At 65.8% G+C, this 15708-nt stretch overlaps 3 protein-coding genes across 5 annotated transcripts; 2 read left to right on the forward strand and 1 right to left on the reverse strand.

The window, feature by feature from the left end:
* The first annotated feature begins 23 nt into the window (after positions 1-23).
* Positions 24-9559, forward strand: NDOR1 (NADPH dependent diflavin oxidoreductase 1). 3 transcript variants are annotated; one of them, XM_045082786.1, is made up of 14 exons: positions 24-264; positions 703-780; positions 5340-5437; positions 6380-6478; positions 6562-6663; positions 6741-6950; positions 7126-7247; positions 7343-7563; positions 7662-7769; positions 7976-8090; positions 8225-8371; positions 8451-8569; positions 8644-8738; positions 8826-9559. In XM_045082786.1, exons 1-14 carry the CDS (start codon positions 130-132, stop codon positions 8968-8970), a joined length of 1794 nt encoding a protein of 597 aa, XP_044938721.1. In that variant the 5' UTR covers positions 24-129; the 3' UTR covers positions 8971-9559. The 3 variants fall into 3 exon arrangements, with proteins under 3 accessions (XP_044938721.1, XP_044938723.1, XP_044938722.1); XM_045082788.1 differs by lacking the exon at positions 24-264 and adding an exon at positions 3346-3852 and having other exon boundaries at positions 542-780; XM_045082787.1 differs by lacking the exons at positions 24-264; positions 703-780 and adding an exon at positions 2603-3852.
* LOC106004507 lies at positions 9357-11840 on the forward strand. Its single transcript, XM_013050136.2, has 2 exons — positions 9357-9461; positions 10166-11840. The coding sequence occupies exons 1-2, from the start codon at positions 9357-9359 to the stop codon at positions 11084-11086; spliced, it is 1026 nt and encodes a 341-aa protein (XP_012905590.1). The 3' UTR covers positions 11087-11840.
* Positions 11841-12355: 515 nt separating this feature from the next.
* RNF208 (ring finger protein 208) lies at positions 12356-14227 on the reverse strand. The gene is made up of 2 exons (XM_045082789.1): positions 14056-14227; positions 12356-13848 (listed from the first exon to the last, which is right to left on the reverse strand). The coding sequence occupies exon 2, from the start codon at positions 13317-13319 to the stop codon at positions 12522-12524; it is 798 nt and encodes a 265-aa protein (XP_044938724.1). The 5' UTR covers positions 13320-13848; positions 14056-14227; the 3' UTR covers positions 12356-12521.
* Between the last annotated feature and the right edge of the window lie 1481 nt (positions 14228-15708).

The raw sequence follows: 15708 nt of genomic DNA on the forward strand, positions 1-15708 counted from the left end.
GGCGCGGTCTGAGGGCGTCACTTCCGGCCGCCACCGGAAGTCGGAAGTCCACACGGGGCCGGGCCGCCCGGGCTCGCGGGAGTGTGAGGAGGCGCGGTGCGGGGGTGCGGGCGTCGGCCGGCCGCGCGGATGCCGAGCCCGGGGCTTCTCGTGCTCTTCGGCAGCCAGACAGGCACGGCTCAGGATGTGTCGGAGAGGCTGGGCCGCGAGGCTCGGCGCCGGCGGCTCGAGTGCCGCGTGCAGGCCCTGGACTCCTACTCCGTGGTGAGGGCGCCCTGGGGTCTCGGCGGGGAGACCGAGCTGCCTGGGGCGCCAGCGCCGCGTCCGAGCCCTCGACCGCAGCGCGCCGCGTCTTGTCCGGCCGCGGGCCCTTCGTTTGTGGCGGGAAGACTTGGGGGCAGTGGCTCGGCTCAGCACCTGGAGGGAGGAGCGGGCGAGGTGGGAGGGGGGCCTGCCGGGGAGGGGGCCCTGCCGGGGAGGGGGGGCCTGCCGGGGAGGGCGGGCCTGCCGGGGAGGAGGGACCCTGCCGGGGAGGGGGGCCTGCCGGGGAGGGGGGACCCTGCCTGGGAGGGGGCCCTGCCGGGGAGGGGGGCCTGCCGGGGCGGGGGCGCTCACCGAGACCTTCGGCCCACCGCCCCGAGGGAAGCGGGGGATGCCTAGTCATTGCAGCGCGAGGTCTTACACGTGTGTCTTTCCGTTGAGGTGAATCTGATTAGGGAGCCCCTGGTGATATTTGTTTGTGCGACTGCGGGCCAAGGGGACCCTCCCGACAACATGAAGGTAAGGCTGACCCGAAGGCTCTGCCCAGGCGCTCAGGTCACTGCGCGGACCCTCCCTCCGTTGTCCCTGGCCGGGAGTCCCGGAAGCACAGGAAAGCTGCCCCTCCGGTGCCTGCTGCCCCTCGGCTATGGATTTGGAAGGGTCTCTTCGGAAGGAGCTGGGGGCTGTGGCTGTCCTCGCTAATAAACGCTTCACAGGCCACCGAATCGCCTTGATCTCCATTTTAACCCTTAATAGTTTCTCCAGGGCTGTCTGTGGATCGGGCCTGGGTCTCTGTGTGTATTTCAAAACCGTTAGACCCTTCCAGAACATTCTTCTATTCTTTGAACATCTTTTGAGCATGATCCAGTGCTGGGAATCCGGCCGCGAGCCTGTTTCTGTCCTCCCGGCGCTCACGGCGTAGCAAAAGCAACCACCGTCACAGGCGGTTACGGTGCTAGGAGATCCCTGCCGCCGGCGAAAGTACCAGATGTCACGGGGGCATTTGTAAAAGCTGTGTGGCCCAACCTGGGGACTCAGGGAGAGCTTTCTGGAAGCAAGGCATGTAGGCTCAGTCCTGAGGATACGTGGGGGTTGGCCCGGGAAGAAGGAGCAGCCTGTGCAGCCGAGAAAAGAGCAGCTCCAGGAAGAGTAGGAAGCGGTTCTGTGGGACAGAGGCAAGGGGAGCCTCGGGCCGGGAGGGGAGAGGAGAGGCAGGAGGCCGGAACTGATCCCAGAGAGCCCGGCAGCCACAGCAAGGGGGACGGACCCGATGTGAGACGCCGTGCGATCCACTGGGGAGCAGAACGGCCGCTTGTCAGTAGGGAGGGCGGGCTGTGGAGCAGGAACAGTTCCAGGGGACACATGGTACGGGCAGGACTGGTGGCCTGGACCAGGAGGGCGGCAGATGGAAGAGAAGAAGAGGGGCGCCCCAGAGGTGGCAGGGTGAGATCGAGAGGACGTGGACTCAAATGGGGACTGGGGCTCGGGGGCCGGAACGGATGGAAGTTCCAGGCACGGAGATAGAGACCAGGGGGGTCAAGGGCTAGGTGTCGTTCAGGTGGGGTTGCAAGGTCAGGGGGCAGCTCTGGCAAGGATCCTGGGTGAGGCTTGAAAAAGAAAGCTCCTCCCTCCCTCCGGAGACAGGTGGCCCTGAACACGGAGGGCAGGAGAGGTGGAGGAAAGCCTGGGAGGGCAGCAAACAGAGGGAGTGTACCAAATCCAAGGTCAAGGGCACAGAGGTGACTCCTGAGAGGAAGGCTTCCAGCTCTCAGAGCTGCACAGAAGTAAAGTAAGATAAGGCCTGAGCAGCACTGGCGGGTTTATCAGCAAAGGGATTGCTCGTGACTTTGGGGAGACCAGTCTCAGGGACCTACAGGGAGAGAAGTGGGTCACGGGGCCAACAGCTAAGTGAGTGGAGAGGATCTTAGGAATGTCTCTACATTAAATGAAAAGGGCGCCTGGGTGGCTCAGTCAGTTAAGCATCTGCCTTCGGCTCAGGTCATGATCCCAGGGTCCTGGGGTTGAGCCCCACATCGGGCTCCCTGCTCAGCGGGGAGCCTGCTTCTCCCTCTGCCTCTCCTCCCCCAGCTTGTGCTCCCTTGCTTGCTTCCTCACTCTCTCTCAAATAAATAAATAAGATCTTATTTATTTATTACACAGAGAGAGGAGACACAGCCAGAGAAGGAACACAGGCAGGGGGAGTGGGAGAAGGAGAAGCAGGCTCCCCGCTGAGCAGGGAGCCTGACGTGGGGCTCAACCCCAGGACCCTGGGATCATGACCTGAGCCGAAGGCAGACACTTAACAATTGAGCCATCCGGGCATCCCTAAATAAATAAAAACTTTAAAAAAACAAAAAAAAGAAAGAAAGACCTGTTAAATGCTGGGGGTGAAAAAATAAAAAACAAGTAAAAAAAAAAAATGCTGGGGATGGGGCGACGGGGAGAAAGAGGCTTAAGATTGAAGAGCAGGGTCCTGGCCCGAGTCGTACGGCAGAGTGGGAGGCCTGGGGCGGTGACTCCGACACAGTCGACACAGTCCGGAGCGGCCTCTTGGACAGGAAGAGGAACAGGGGAGAAGCCGGATCTGAGGGGACCGGAAGCAGGAGGCACGGGAGGGAAGGGGAGATGAAGACGTCGGGGAGGTCAGCTGGGCTGGGGGCTGGGGTGCAGACCGGGTATCAGACGCCAACAGCACGAAGGAGGCAATGGCCGTCCCCGGGGGTGGTGGACACGTTCGGCGGCAGGCACAGACCCCACTGTGGAGGAGGTCAGGACAGAGCCCTCCCCAGCTGAAGCAGGGCCCGGAGGCTCCTCGGAGAAGCTGCAGACTGAGGTCCCAGGGACACGGAGGAGGGGGCTGGTCCCTGCTGGAGACCTGGCTTGGTGACCGGCTGTGTACTGAACAGGAAGGCTCTGGCCGCCTGGCCTTGGTCCTCAGAGCCCCGAGGTCAGGCACGTGCTCCCAGGCAGTGGACAGGCGGAGCCCTCTGTCAGGAAAGGGAGTCACCACAGTGGGAAACCCAGCAGGGTCCTGGCTGGGAACCCACAGGGGGTGACAGGCCTGAGCTCACGGTTTCCTGTCAGTTTCTTAAGTGCAAGGAGACCAGGAGGAACCGCCATGCCCTCGAGGGACAACACCGTGGAAAGAGACCGAGATGCTTCCAGGGACATAAGCGGGAGGAGCAGAGGCAGGGGAGACCCTCCAGGGCCCACACCCACGGAACAAGAGCGTGCCAAACAGGACAAGCCTGGAAACCGAGGAAACACCGGAAAACTTGAAAAGATTAGAGTTGAGATCTTCTGGAAAGTTGAACAAACCCCGTGAGCTAGGACACGAAGCAAATCAAAACCCTAAGGTCATCTGAGTAACCTCAGAAGGTGAACCGTAGGGTGGGAAGAAACTGACCAAAGAGAGTCATGGTGTCCCAGAAGGGCACCCGGGACAGGCCTGCCTGGGAGGAACGGCTCCGGCCAAGGCATGCGGCAGTGGTTGCAGCCCTTGGGCACAGACCACAGGACACGGGAGGACACTGGCTTCTCGGCCCCCGTGGCCCGGCTGGACCAGCTTGGAGCAGGGGCTCGGGCTCTTGGGTAAGAGGGTTTCCCGTGGAAGCGTGCCCCGCAAACCTGCAGGCCCCTGCGGAGGGAGGACGCGGCCGTGCTCGGATGCAGAGCTGCAAGAAGTGTCCCTTGGCTGAGCCTCTTCTCGTCGCCTAAGGGGCTTCAGGAAACCGGTCTCTAAGGAGGTGCACGCTGGAGAGGTCCCGGGAGGCAGAGCGGGCACAGTCCCCAGTGCAGTGGGCAGACCCAGGACAGGGCCGGAGTCCCTGGACCGCAGAGGGCCTCTGTTTCTGGAGATAAGCAGCAGAAGGGAGGTGGAGTCCCTGACATCTTGCAGCGCACACACAAGCAGGTGTCGCCAGGGCTCTGGTCTCCATGGCTGAAGGTGACGGGACTCCGTCACCATGTTGGGCAAGTATGCCTGGAGGCTGGGACAGAGTGTGGCCCAAGACATGCTCCCATGAGGACCCCAGGCAGGAAGGAGAGGCACTGGACTGTGACCTTGGGGGTCCGGGTGTAAGGCTGCTGGGATGGGCAGATGCATGGAGATGAGGGTGCCCAGGGTTGGGGACAGCTCTGGGTCCTTGGCCAGCACAATGAGTGAGGTGGGGAGCCGTGGGGCGGCAGTGAGTGTGAAGCACACGGATGTGGGCTCGGGGCCAGGAGCGGGCTCCAAAGGAGAGAAACTTCCCCTTCCACCGACCACTGTCGAGGGGGGGCTGCAGGGCCTGACATCTCGGCCCAGAGGGGTGCCTGTGGCAGCCTGGGCTTCGGAGCTGGGGGTGGGGCGTCCAGGACACAGAACTGTAGTCTGAAGGAGTAAGCCACCCGCGGGGAGACCCAAGCAGGGGCGGGTGCTTCCCCCACCTGGAGAGAGTGGTGGGAAAAAGCTGCGGCCTTCCTGGGGTGGACCTTAGGAACCTTAGTCCCAGGGCCCCTCTGCCCCGATGGGGTGGAGCTCCACGTTCTGGTGGTGGCTCTGGGGCAGCTCACTGACTCTTTGTTTGTTTGTTATTTTTTTTTTTTTAAGATTTTACTTATTTATTTGACAGAGATCACAGGCAGGCAGAGAGAAGGGGAAGCAGGCTCCCCGCCGAGCAGAGAGCCCGATGCGGGACTCGATCCCAGGACCCCGAGCTGAGGGCAGAGGCTTTAACCCACTGAGCCACCCAGGCGCCCCTTATCATTTTTTTTTTTTTAAAGATTTATTTATTTGAGAGAGGGAGGGAGAGGCAGAGGTAGTGTACCTCGTGCAGTCCTCAGTACCCGGCCTGGGGCTCCATCTCAGGACGGAGGCAGATGAAACCACGCCCCTGGGGCAACTTTCTTTTGTGCGATTTTTCTGCTTTTTCCCAATTCCCCTCCCACCCTATTGTAATAGAATAAAAAAGTGGTGTTGTTTTAATAACAAAGGTCTAGAGGAACAGGGTGGCTCCAAGAGGCGGTTCCTTTCTACCTGGCCCTGCGACCCGCTGCTCAAAGCAGGGCCTCTCTCTAACTTTGGCTTCTGGCTGCAGAATTTCTGGAGGTTCATATTCCGGAAGAATCTGCCACCGACCTCCCTCTGTCAGACAGACTTTGCTGTCCTGGGCCTCGGGGACTCCTCGTATGCCAAGTAAGTAGGGGCAGGAGGGCCACTGGCCTGCAGGAACTGTCCTCCAGGTCGAGCACAGAGTGTCCCAGTACCGGGAATGGTGACTCGGCCCCCAGGGCTCCCGCTGGACCTCGGGCGGGGAACGGGCTGCCTGTCCTGCTTCCGCAGTGACCACCGGGGAGCATCTGGGTTTTAAAGAGTGCTCGGGGCACAGACTGGAAACTGGCAGGCAGCAAAGGGGGGTCTTCTAGGGCAGGAGGTGATGTCTGGACCTGCCCAGCATCCTAGGTTGATATGGGACCCACGGCAGCAAAGGCCCACTGACTCCCCACTCTCCGAGAAACACATAGGAGATATGTGGGCTTACAGAGGGCAGTGGGAACAAGCGAGGGGCACAGAAGACCCGCCCAGCCCCGGGAGCCGCTCCGTAGCACCACTTCCCTGGGTGGGCTGTGACGACCTTGGCCTTTCTCCCTCTTGGGTTTTCAGGACACCCACGTCCTAAGCAAAGAGTACTACTGCTTTCCTTCTCAGGGCAGCACCGAGGGCTTTGCGTTGAAGGGAATGTCCGTTGTCAGGTCACTGAGACGTGGAAACCTCTAGCTGTGTGGCGCAGGGGCTGAGGGAAGGCCGGCCGGGTGCCGGCGCTGGGTGCCAGGTGCGGGGTGCCGGGTGCCACAGCCTGCAAAGCCAGGCGCAGCCGGTGCAGGGCTGGGAGGGCGCAGCCGAGGACGATGGGCAGCCGCGGCAGCATGACAGTCCTCTGCTGGGTGGTGGTCCTGTTCCGTGCCTCGCGTGGGCACGGTGGCGAACACAGGCTGGAGGGTGGGTGGGGGTGGGGAGCCCCTCCTGCCCATATCCTTGCCCAGCCCATGAGGCCCCGTGGGCTCATTTGGGGCTGCTTCCCCTTCACTGCCCTGCGGCCGGGGCTGGGTGTGCCCAAGCCTCGCTCCCTCTCCGAAGGTTCAATTTTGTGGCCAAGAAGTTACACCGTCGGCTGCTGCAGCTCGGGGGCCGCGCCCTCCTGCCCGTGTGCCTGGGCAATGACCAGCATGAGCTGGGGTGAGTGGGGTGGGGGCACTCCCCTGCAGGCCCAGCCACGAGCAGGGCCCCCCCAGGCTAACACGCACATGCTCTCCCTCCAGGCCTGATGCTGCCATCGACCCCTGGCTGCACGATCTGTGGGAGAAGGTGCTGGCACTGTACCCTGTGCCCCTTGACCTTGGTGTGATCCCCGCCGGAGTCCCGTGAGTGTGGGCCGACAGGTGCAGCGGCGCAGCCTGGGCCCTGACGACAGCCTGACCAGTGTGTACCCTCTCCACAGTTTGCCCCCCAAGTTCACTGTGCACTTCCTCCCGGAGGCCCCCATGATACGCTCTGAGGAGCAGCCTGGGGCCAGCACAGACCCTCCAGGTCCGCCTTCAGAGCAGCAGCCCTTCCTGGCACCCATGGTCAGCAACGAGAGAGTCACCGGCCCCTCGCACTTCCAGGACGTTCGGCTGATCGAGTTTGACATCACAGGCTCAGGGCTCAGGTGAGGGGCCTGAGACACCAGTGGGCGGAGGCCAAGGGCCGGGGCTGGGGGACTGGGGGTGCGGGTCAGACAGCAGGGAGACACTTGCCCCCGAGGACCCCTCTGCCGGCACCCTTCCTGCACCCCCGGTGCCCTGCGCACCCCGGCCCACTCTCCCAGAGGCTTTCCTGCACAGCTTTGCAGCCGGCGACGTGGTACTGATCCTGCCCGAGAACGCGGCCAGCCACACCCAGCAGTTCTGCCAGGTGCTGGGCCTGGACCCGGCTCAGACCTTCACCCTGCTGCCTCAGGAGCCAGGTGAGCGCGGGGCCCCGTGGGGGCCCAGCTGTGGGCACGTGCTCTCCCTACTCTGCTGGGGTCTGCTCAGCCCTCCCCCTGTCCTCCCGCTGCAGGTGTGCCCTGCCCGGCACGGCTGCCCCAGCCCTGCTCCGTGAGGCACCTTGTGTCACACTACCTGGACATTGCCAGCGTGCCCCGCCGTTCCTTCTTCGAGCTCCTGGCCTGTCTCTCTCCCCACGAGCTGGAGCGGGAGAAGCTGCTGTACTTCAGCTCCCCCCAGGGTCAGGAGGAGCTGTACGCCTACTGCAGCCAGCCTCGCAGGACCATCCTGGAGGTGTGGGCAGCCGTGGGCAGGTGGGCGGGCCCAGGGCTCCAAGCCACAGCCTCGAGGGGCCGTGCCGGCCGTGCCCACCCGAGGCCGTGTCTGCCCAGGTGCTGTGCGACTTCCCGCACACGGCGGGAGCCATCCCTGCGGACTACCTGCTGGACCTCATCCCCCCGATCCGCCCGCGGGCCTTCTCCATCGCCTCCTCTCTGCTGGTGAGGCCCACGGGGCAGGGCCCAGAGCTGGCCTTAGGGATGCTGGGTAGGCTGCAGGCAGGCGTATGGGGGGCGGGGGACCCCGTTCCTCCACGTCTGCCCCACATCTGGGCCCAGCCCTCGGGGGAATGGGTCGAGCTTGAAGCCAGGGCGGACGGAGGCCAGGAGAGCCCAATGGAGCCGGCAGCCAGCGTCCCGTCCCTCAGGCTCGCCCATCCAGGCTGCAGATCCTCGTGGCTGTGGTGCAGTACCAGACACGCCTCAAGGAGCGCCGCCGGGGCCTCTGCTCCTCCTGGCTGGCCTCGCTGGATCCGGGGCAAGGTGACCCCCGTTTTCTGGAGGGGCGTGCAGAGGACTGGGCCTGGGGCCTCCGTTCTCCCCTGTCCCGCACGGCCAGTGCCAGGCTAGGGCACTGGTCCTCGGCACCCCTTCACACCACCTCTCTCCTGCCGTAGGACCTGTCCAGGTGCCGCTGTGGGTGCGGCCCGGGGGCCTGACCTTCCCAGAGACCCCAGACACACCTGTAATCATGGTGGGCCCTGGCACTGGCGTGGCCCCTTTCCGAGCAGCTGTCCAGGAGCGCGTGGCCCAGGGCCGGAATGGTGAGCACACAGGATCTCCGGCAAGGCGGCGGCTGGAGCCTGCAGAGCCAAGCCTCAAGGCCACCCTGTGTTCCCCCAGGAAACTTTCTGTTCTTTGGCTGCCGCTCGCGCCACCAGGACTTCTACTGGGGGGCTGAGTGGCTGGACCTGGAGAAGAGGGGCTGCCTCACCCTCTTCACAGCCTTCTCCCGGGAGCAGGTGGGTGTGCTTGGAAGGGTGGGGAGGGGGCCGCGATGCAGTCTCACCCCCCGCCCCCTGCCATGTCCCTATAGGAGCAGAAGGTATATGTGCAACATCGGATCCGGGAGCTCGGGCCACTGGTGTGGGAGCTGCTGGAGCACCGGGGCGCCTACTTCTACCTGGCAGGGTGAGCCTGCGCCGCTGGGTGGGGACGGCGGCCAGCCCTTCCAGGGGGGTCCCAGACACGCTGAGCCCTCCTGGCCTGTCCCTTCAGCAATGCCAAGTGCATGCCCGCAGACGTGTCGGAAGCCCTGACGTCTGTCTTCCGGGAGGAGGGCGGGCTCTCCAGCCCTGATGCAGGCGCCTACCTGGCCAGGCTCCAGCGGACACTGCGTTTCCAGAGTGAGACTTGGGCCTGAGGAGCCATCTTGCTGGCCTGGGCCCCTCTAGCCACCGCCCTCTAGGAGGCCGCCAACCTCTCCGCCCCCCCCCCCCGGCCCGTCCCCTGCACAGCCTCGCTCTGGTCCACCTGGGGCTCTGTCCTCAGCCCCGACGCCACTGCCCGTGTGGCACCCCGCCATGCCCCCATCCAGGGTTCCAGGCTCCTGCTGGCCTTTTCCCACTGGCCCAACATGGGTCCTGGTCAGGGTGGTCCCTGGACTGCGCCACCCTGTGTGGGGACGGTGCCTCAAGAAGGAGTGGGCAGCCTGACGGCCATCCGGACTCCCCAGACGACACAGGAACCTGGGGGCTGGGGAACCCCAGGGCACCTTTGGAGGTGGTGCAGGGTCTCTGGGAGTGCCACATGCCACCTCCCTTTGCCCTCGGGGACAACGGGCTCCCAGCCACCCTCTGCCACCACGCACCTGGTGCCACCCCAGGGCCTCACGGGGCTCTGGCCAGGCTGGAAGTCAGTGAGGGTCAGAGCAGAGGGAGGAGGCCCCCAGCCAGTCAGACTTTCCCCGCCCCAGTCCTGGAAAGGCTCAGTAAAAAAAGTCATGGGCTCTATTTGGCTGTTCCTGACATGCTCTTCCTTCTGACTGTCTTGGTACCTTGGGGGGAGGTTGCTGGGGCCTGCAGTGGGTCTGGATGGGACGGCTGTCCGCGGTGGGCACTGCACCATTGCTCTGCCATCTTTGCTACAGTACTTAGGGTCTGATTCTGCTGTGATGTGTGCTGGCTGTTTGCCCACTTTGTACAGCTCTGCCCAGTTTCTGTCAAGCCCAGGGCAGCCTTAGGCAGCCCTGGAAGGAAGGATGGGTACTGCCCATTCCCTGCCTGCCCCGGGCATAGCAGTCCTGGCTTGGGGAGGGAAGGTGGGGGCGGGGCAGCCATGGTCCCCACCCCTGGGAGGGGCCCTCAGGATCCCCAGGGGAATTCCTGTAGGAGGAGTCAGGCTGGCTGGTCTACTTAACAGAGCTGCTGCCTGGAGTCTGTGTGTCTGTCCGTCAGCTGTGAACACAGGGGTGGGCGGTGGCCAGGTCTGGGCCGGGGGCAGATACGGAGAAGACAGCACCCGTGGGTCCAAGAGCTGTCCGGAGCCCGGGACAAGTGCTGGGGCCCAAGTGCCGGTGACTTTCCAGGGCGGGGCAAGGAGCCCAGCGCTGGGACTAGGCTACAGCTGCTTTGAGGTCAGTGCCAGACCCTGCCCGTGTCCAGAGGGCCACGGTGACCTTCACAGCCCCAGCCACCCTGGCTGCCACCCTGGGGACCGCACCCACCCATCTGGACTCCTGCCCCAGGGCCCCCACTCATGGCCCCTGTGACCTCAGCTCTGGACTCCGTGGTCTGCCTTCAGCCTCTCTCAGCCCTGAATGCCTAGCACCCCCACGCCAAGTGTTGGCAGACGAAGAGTTGGACGGCAGGGTTCTTAGGAACCCCCAGGGTCCTGGGGCTCTAGACAGTGAGCCCCTGCTGGGGGCCAGAGCCACAGCCTGCCCCTGGGCCCGACAGGCAAAGGAGGAGGAAGCGGGGGGGCAGGCGGGAGGCCTGGGGGAGGAGGAGTGCCCCATCTGCACAGAGCCCTATGGGCCTGGGGAGCACCGCCTGGCCCTGCTGAACTGTGGCCACGGCCTGTGCGTGGGCTGCCTGCACCAGTTGCTGGGCACAGCCCCCAGCGCCAGCCTGGGCCAGGTATGCTGCCCCCTGTGTCGCCAGAAGACGCCCATGCTTGAGTGGGAGATCTGCCGGCTGCAGGAGGAGCTGTTGCAGGCAGATGGGCCCCAGGGCCCCCCGCCCCCTACGCCCCCCGCTCCTCCCCCGCCCCGGGGCCCGGGGCCCTGGGCCTCCCTAGAGCACCGCTACCAGCTGCGCTTCCTGGCAGGGCCTGTGGGCGGCCAGGGCTGCCTGCCCTTCCTACCGTGCCCGCCCTGCCTGGGTGCACGGCTCTGGGCCTTGCGGGAACGAGGGCCTTGCCGCCGCCGCCTCGCTTTGTCGGGCCTGCTGGCCCTGGAGCTGCTGGGTCTGTTGCTGGTCTTCACGCCACTCATGCTGCTGGGGCTGCTCTTCATGCTGCTAGACCGCTCCGGCCGCTGAGCGGGGCCTCCCACGCCCGCGACCGGCACCTCTGGGGCCCCAGACAGTCCTGGCCGCCGCCAGACCAGGAGACCCAGGCTGGCCCTGAGGCCTGATGACTGAACTGAACAGCCGGAGACTGGCCTCCATCCAGACCCAGGTCTGGGGCCAGGCCACCCAGGAGCCAGAGACTTCCGACCACCCTGCCGCCTGCCACGGACTACCGGTGCCCACGGGCAGTGCTGGAGGAGGCCTGTGGCCAGGCCCCAGACCGACTGCACACTGTCCTCACCACTTCTCCCTGCCCCACCGGCCCATCTGCAAGAGGAACGCGGCAGACACGAAAGTGAACCCCGAAGGCTGGTAGTGAGCGGTCTCCTTGGCAAGGGTGGGGTCCTGGAGGGGCTGCGGGGCCCCCACCTGGCGTTCCAGATAAGAGCCAGTGTGTATGCCCTGAAGGGCAGGGCAACAGAGGGGAGGGGTGCCCGCCGTGCCAGCTCAGGCTACAGACAGCTTCCTGACTCACTGGGTCAGGACCCAAGGGGCTGGCGGGAGCCGCTGGGCATCGGGCACCTGTCCCTGAACAACTAGGCCTTCGGACTGGATGGCACTGACCCGAGACCCCTGAGTGCCCCGTAACCTCCTGTCATTGAGCTTGGGCCTTTATCTAAAGGACAGACACAATCAGCACGACCGCCCAGGGTCACGGGTGACACGCTGAGTGCTCTGCCCAGCACGAGAAACGGCTCTCAATACACAGCACCTGCTACCGAAACCTGGCCACCGTGTTCTGACCGCCCCTGTCCCTTCTGCGGTCCCCGCAGGTCTCCCCAGCCCTTCCCTCCCACCACAACGCTTCCTTCCCAGGGTCAGGCCGTGGAGTCAGGATCGAAGGCCCCTGGGTCCTCCTACCCCACCACCGTCTTGGCCACCTCAGACAGCCTCCGAGGCCATTCCCACACAACTCAGAGGGTCTGGTGCATACCAGGAGCCTGACGGACTGAGGTGTCCGCCATCCAGCTGCCCCCACATCCAGGGCCCGTGCAGAGGACACAGCCACCCTGTGCCCACACGCAGGAGGCAGGCTGGCCCTGCACAGACATGTGGGACATTCGCACGGGCGCGTGCACACGCACACACATGACCTGGCCCAGCCTGGCCCCAGCAAGCAGAGCAGGCTGACCCCAAGTGGCACCGGGCCTCCCTCTGGCAGCTCCAGGCGGGACCCTGTATGGGCCGTAGCCCTGGGCCCTGGCCGCAAGAGCAGGCTTCAGGGAACGAGGTACAAACTTTGGCAAAGAGTTTTAATGGCAGAGTTGGCTGCAGCGACAATGCCACACAGGGAGGGCCAGAAGCTGTGGTGGGCGAGGGGTCAACAGGCGATGGGGCGGGGCCGGCCGGATCCCTGGAGAAGCGGCGAGCACGGGCTGGCAGGCCAGGGCGCGGGGGGCTCCGGCTACATGATGGAGCAGGCGGACAGTGGGTTCCGCACGTGGCAGGTGCACGCGGCCCCACAGTACTGCCGGAAGGTCTGGTAGCAGCTGCCCTCCGGCTCACCCCCCCACTGGCCCCCGGACGGGGCGGTCAGAGCCTCGGGTGGCAGGCGGCTCAGGATGGACGTGTTGACAGCGAGTGCAGCCAGGCCGTAGTCCGTGAACAGCACAGTCTCGCGGCGGCAGGTGGGGCAGGAGATGAACTTGTACTTAGGGCAGGACTCATAGAGGATCTGCAGACACTGCTCGCACACAGAGTGCAGGCAGGACAGCACTCGGGGCCGCCGCTGGGTGACGTTGTACGTGTGCCCGCAGGTGGGGCACTCCAGGGGCTCCCCCGAAGCTGGCGCCGCCGTGGCAGGGGGCCCCGAGGAGGCGGGCCCAGGCCGTATCACATACTGATTCACGATGACCTCGTCCGCGGGCGCCACGCGGGGGAAGCCCAACTCCACACTGCCCTTGCGGGGCCGTCGTGGCAAGGGAGGGGTGTGGGGTGCCCCATCCAAGGCAGGCACGTCCCCCCCACAGGCCTGGTTGACGATGATCTCTGTGTCTGAGGGCCAGGCCCGTTTGGGGGCCAGAGCTGGGGTGGGCCGCGGTGCAGGTGGGAAGCAAGGGGCGGCCGCCTGCAGCTCGGGGAACTTCTCGGGGTGAACAATCTTCATGGCCTCCATCTTGAGGATGACATGGGGACCCTTCAGGCAGGACATGAGGAGGCCTGGCCAGCCACTGCCCACCTCGGGCCCAGGGTCAACCGGCATCCGGCTGTCTCCAGTCAGACTGGGTGTTCGGGTGGGTGGGGGTGTTGGGTGAGGCCGGGGCGGAGGAGAGGGAGCAGCATCCTGGTCCCGCCAGGCCTGATAGGGACCCCGGCCGCCCCGAGGGCTCCTGGGGGCGGCCGGTGAGAGCTGGGGGGGCAGGGCCCCCCCCAGTGGCCACAGTGGCTTCTCGGGTCCAGTCCTAGGAGGAGGAGGAAGGGGTGGGGGAGGAGGAGGGAGGCGGGGGCAGGGGGGTATGGGAGGCTGCCCTGGGCTGCGGGTCTGGCCCAGGGGCTCACCCAGGGTCTCTGGCTGCTGAGGTTGGCGAGGGGGCGTGGGGGGAGCTCCCCCTGCAGCCGAGGTCAGCAGTCCCTGAGCAGGGACATCCGGGCAGGCAGGGGCTAGGTGGGCCCCACGCCTCCAGGACAGGGCGCCCAGGGAAGGCAGCTAGCCGGAGCCCTGGCTGCGGGAGGCCCCAGGCCACAGGCTCGGCGGCGGTGGGAGCAGAGGAGAAGCCTGGCCCAGGCCCGAGCTGCAGGTGAAAGACAGCGTGAGGGCAGCGCCCGGGCCCACCCTCACCCTGCACAAAAGACAGGGCTCCCGACCTCTGACCCTGACCCTCGCTGGACTCCGGACCCAGCCCCCTCCCAGCCCCCGCCCCCAAGGCCCACCCCTTCCCCGGTGGGAAAGGAAGGCGAGTCGCGCGACCCCGCGGCCGTCCCGCCCCGCCCGAGCTCACCTGCCCCAGCCTGGCGTCCCCGGGCCGCGCGCCGCCGCCGCAGAGGTTGGCTCAAAGGCAGGCCCGGATGCGACGCCCGCTCCTCGGCCCGGCGGCTCCAGCGGCTCCGGCGGCGACCTCGGGCGATGGCGCGGCACGGCGGCTCCCAGGGGCGCGGGGCGCGGGGCTCCGGGCAGCGCGGCGCGGCGGCAGGTGCGTGCGGAGCGTGGCGCGCTCTGCGGCGGAGGCGCGGGGACCGCAGTGCGCGCGGCGCCCGCCCGCGCCCGCAGCGCCACCCCCCGTCTGGGGACCCGCGCGGGGTCCGCGGGGCGGGGCCAGTCGCTCAGCCGCCCCTCCATCGCCGCGGGCCTGGCGCCCGCTCCGGGGTTGCCCGCCCCAGCGAGCCGCCTGTGGATCAGGACCCCCGCGTCGCCCTTCTCGGCCCGAGTCCTGTCTGGCCGACCCTGGGTCCTAGTCAAGTATGCCCTCCTCCCGTTCTAGAAGGGAAACCCTGTTTTTCAAAGCCTGGGGCCTCACAATGCCGGAGAGAGGAAGGCAAGAGGCGCGGAGAGGGGTCTCAGGAAAGCTGGTTCCCCGGGCCCCACCCGGAGACAGCCATGTGTCATCCCCTTGCAGCCCCCCGAGTCAGGGTCTCTGCTTGTCCTTCCACTCTGTCCCCAGTGCTCATGCCCCTGGCTCACAAGTGCACCCAGGTTGTGCTCAACGGGGACAGGGACAGCGTGACCGTGAACGAGGGTGAGCAAGATATCCGAGGAGTGGGTGGAGAGGCTGGACGGTAGTTGAGGGCGGGCTCCGAGGACCGGAATGCTGGACAGGCAGGTGGGGTGAGGGGTATGCAGAAGGTCAGAAGGACAACTGGACAGACCAGTGGGGCAGCCCGCTAGGGACACGCACCCAAGGTGGGGTGGCCCTTTCCGGCATCCCATCAAGTCAGCACGTGCCCTGCTGTCACATACTTGTGCTATCCGGACCCCACCCAGCACAGAGGCCCCTTTTCCTTTCCGCTTCCTCCTCAAGCCAGGCTCCCTGACTCCCTGGGGTGTAGCCTCTGCGGGAGCCCTCAGGTGAGAGACAAAGCAGAGGACATGGTGACAACTACCGGCAGGGGACCACAGCTTGCGGGGCGGGGGTCCACAGTGCCACCCCCTGACCTGCTCTAGCTACCACAAGGCCTGCCAGCATTCCCGTGACCAGCACCGGGCCCTGTGCCTGACCCTGGACAGTTATCAGCCCCTCTCCTCTGTACTGGCCCCACTACACCTGGCTGGAGGCCGTGCTCAGGGGTCCTTCAGGGCAGCCGAGCCCACAGAGGCCTCTGCTCCTGGGGAGGAAGCCCACGCGGACAAAGCAGGCTGGAGGAGCGAACCTGGGCCTTAGGGGACTTGGCAGCTCGGTGCGACCTCAGCCTAGTGTCCGCGGATCTCAGTTTCCAAAGCCATTTAGGGAGAGGGGCTGTGGGGTGTGTGCAGGTGGCCGGCAGGGCGGGCAGCGAGGTCTTCCCGGCCCAGGCGTGAAGCTGGGGCAACTGAAAGAGACCCGGCCAGGGCGGTGCGAGGAGGCGAGCCTCGGCCCCCACTTCTCCACTTCCCAGCGACCCTCGGGGCGCGCACCCAAGGAGACACCGGCCACAGAGCCCCACCCCTTGCCCCGAGG

The sequence above is a fragment of the Mustela putorius genome, unplaced genomic scaffold, assembly GCF_011764305.1.
Source record: "Mustela putorius furo isolate JIRA1106 unplaced genomic scaffold, ASM1176430v1.1 tig00000596_pilon_pilon_pilon, whole genome shotgun sequence".
In the NCBI taxonomy this organism is placed as follows: Eukaryota; Metazoa; Chordata; class Mammalia; order Carnivora; family Mustelidae; genus Mustela; species Mustela putorius.

Bases quoted from the DNA above. Each gene is read 5' to 3' on its own strand.
- NDOR1 (XM_045082786.1), top strand. From the start codon at position 130: ATGCCGAGCCCGGGGCTTCTCGTGCTCTTCGGCAGCCAGACAGGCACG. The intron at 781-5,339 runs GTAAGGCTGACC...TTCTGGCTGCAG, and splicing joins ACCCTCCCGACAACATGAAG to AATTTCTGGAGGTTCATATT. The intron at 8,091-8,224 runs GTGACCCCCGTT...CTCCTGCCGTAG, and splicing joins CTCGCTGGATCCGGGGCAAG to GACCTGTCCAGGTGCCGCTG.
- LOC106004507 (XM_013050136.2), top strand. From the start codon at position 9,357: ATGCCACCTCCCTTTGCCCTCGGGGACAACGGGCTCCCAGCCACCCTC. The intron at 9,462-10,165 runs GTCAGTGAGGGT...CGCTGGGACTAG, and splicing joins GGGCTCTGGCCAGGCTGGAA to GCTACAGCTGCTTTGAGGTC.
- RNF208 (XM_045082789.1), bottom strand. From the start codon at position 13,319: ATGCCGGTTGACCCTGGGCCCGAGGTGGGCAGTGGCTGGCCAGGCCTC.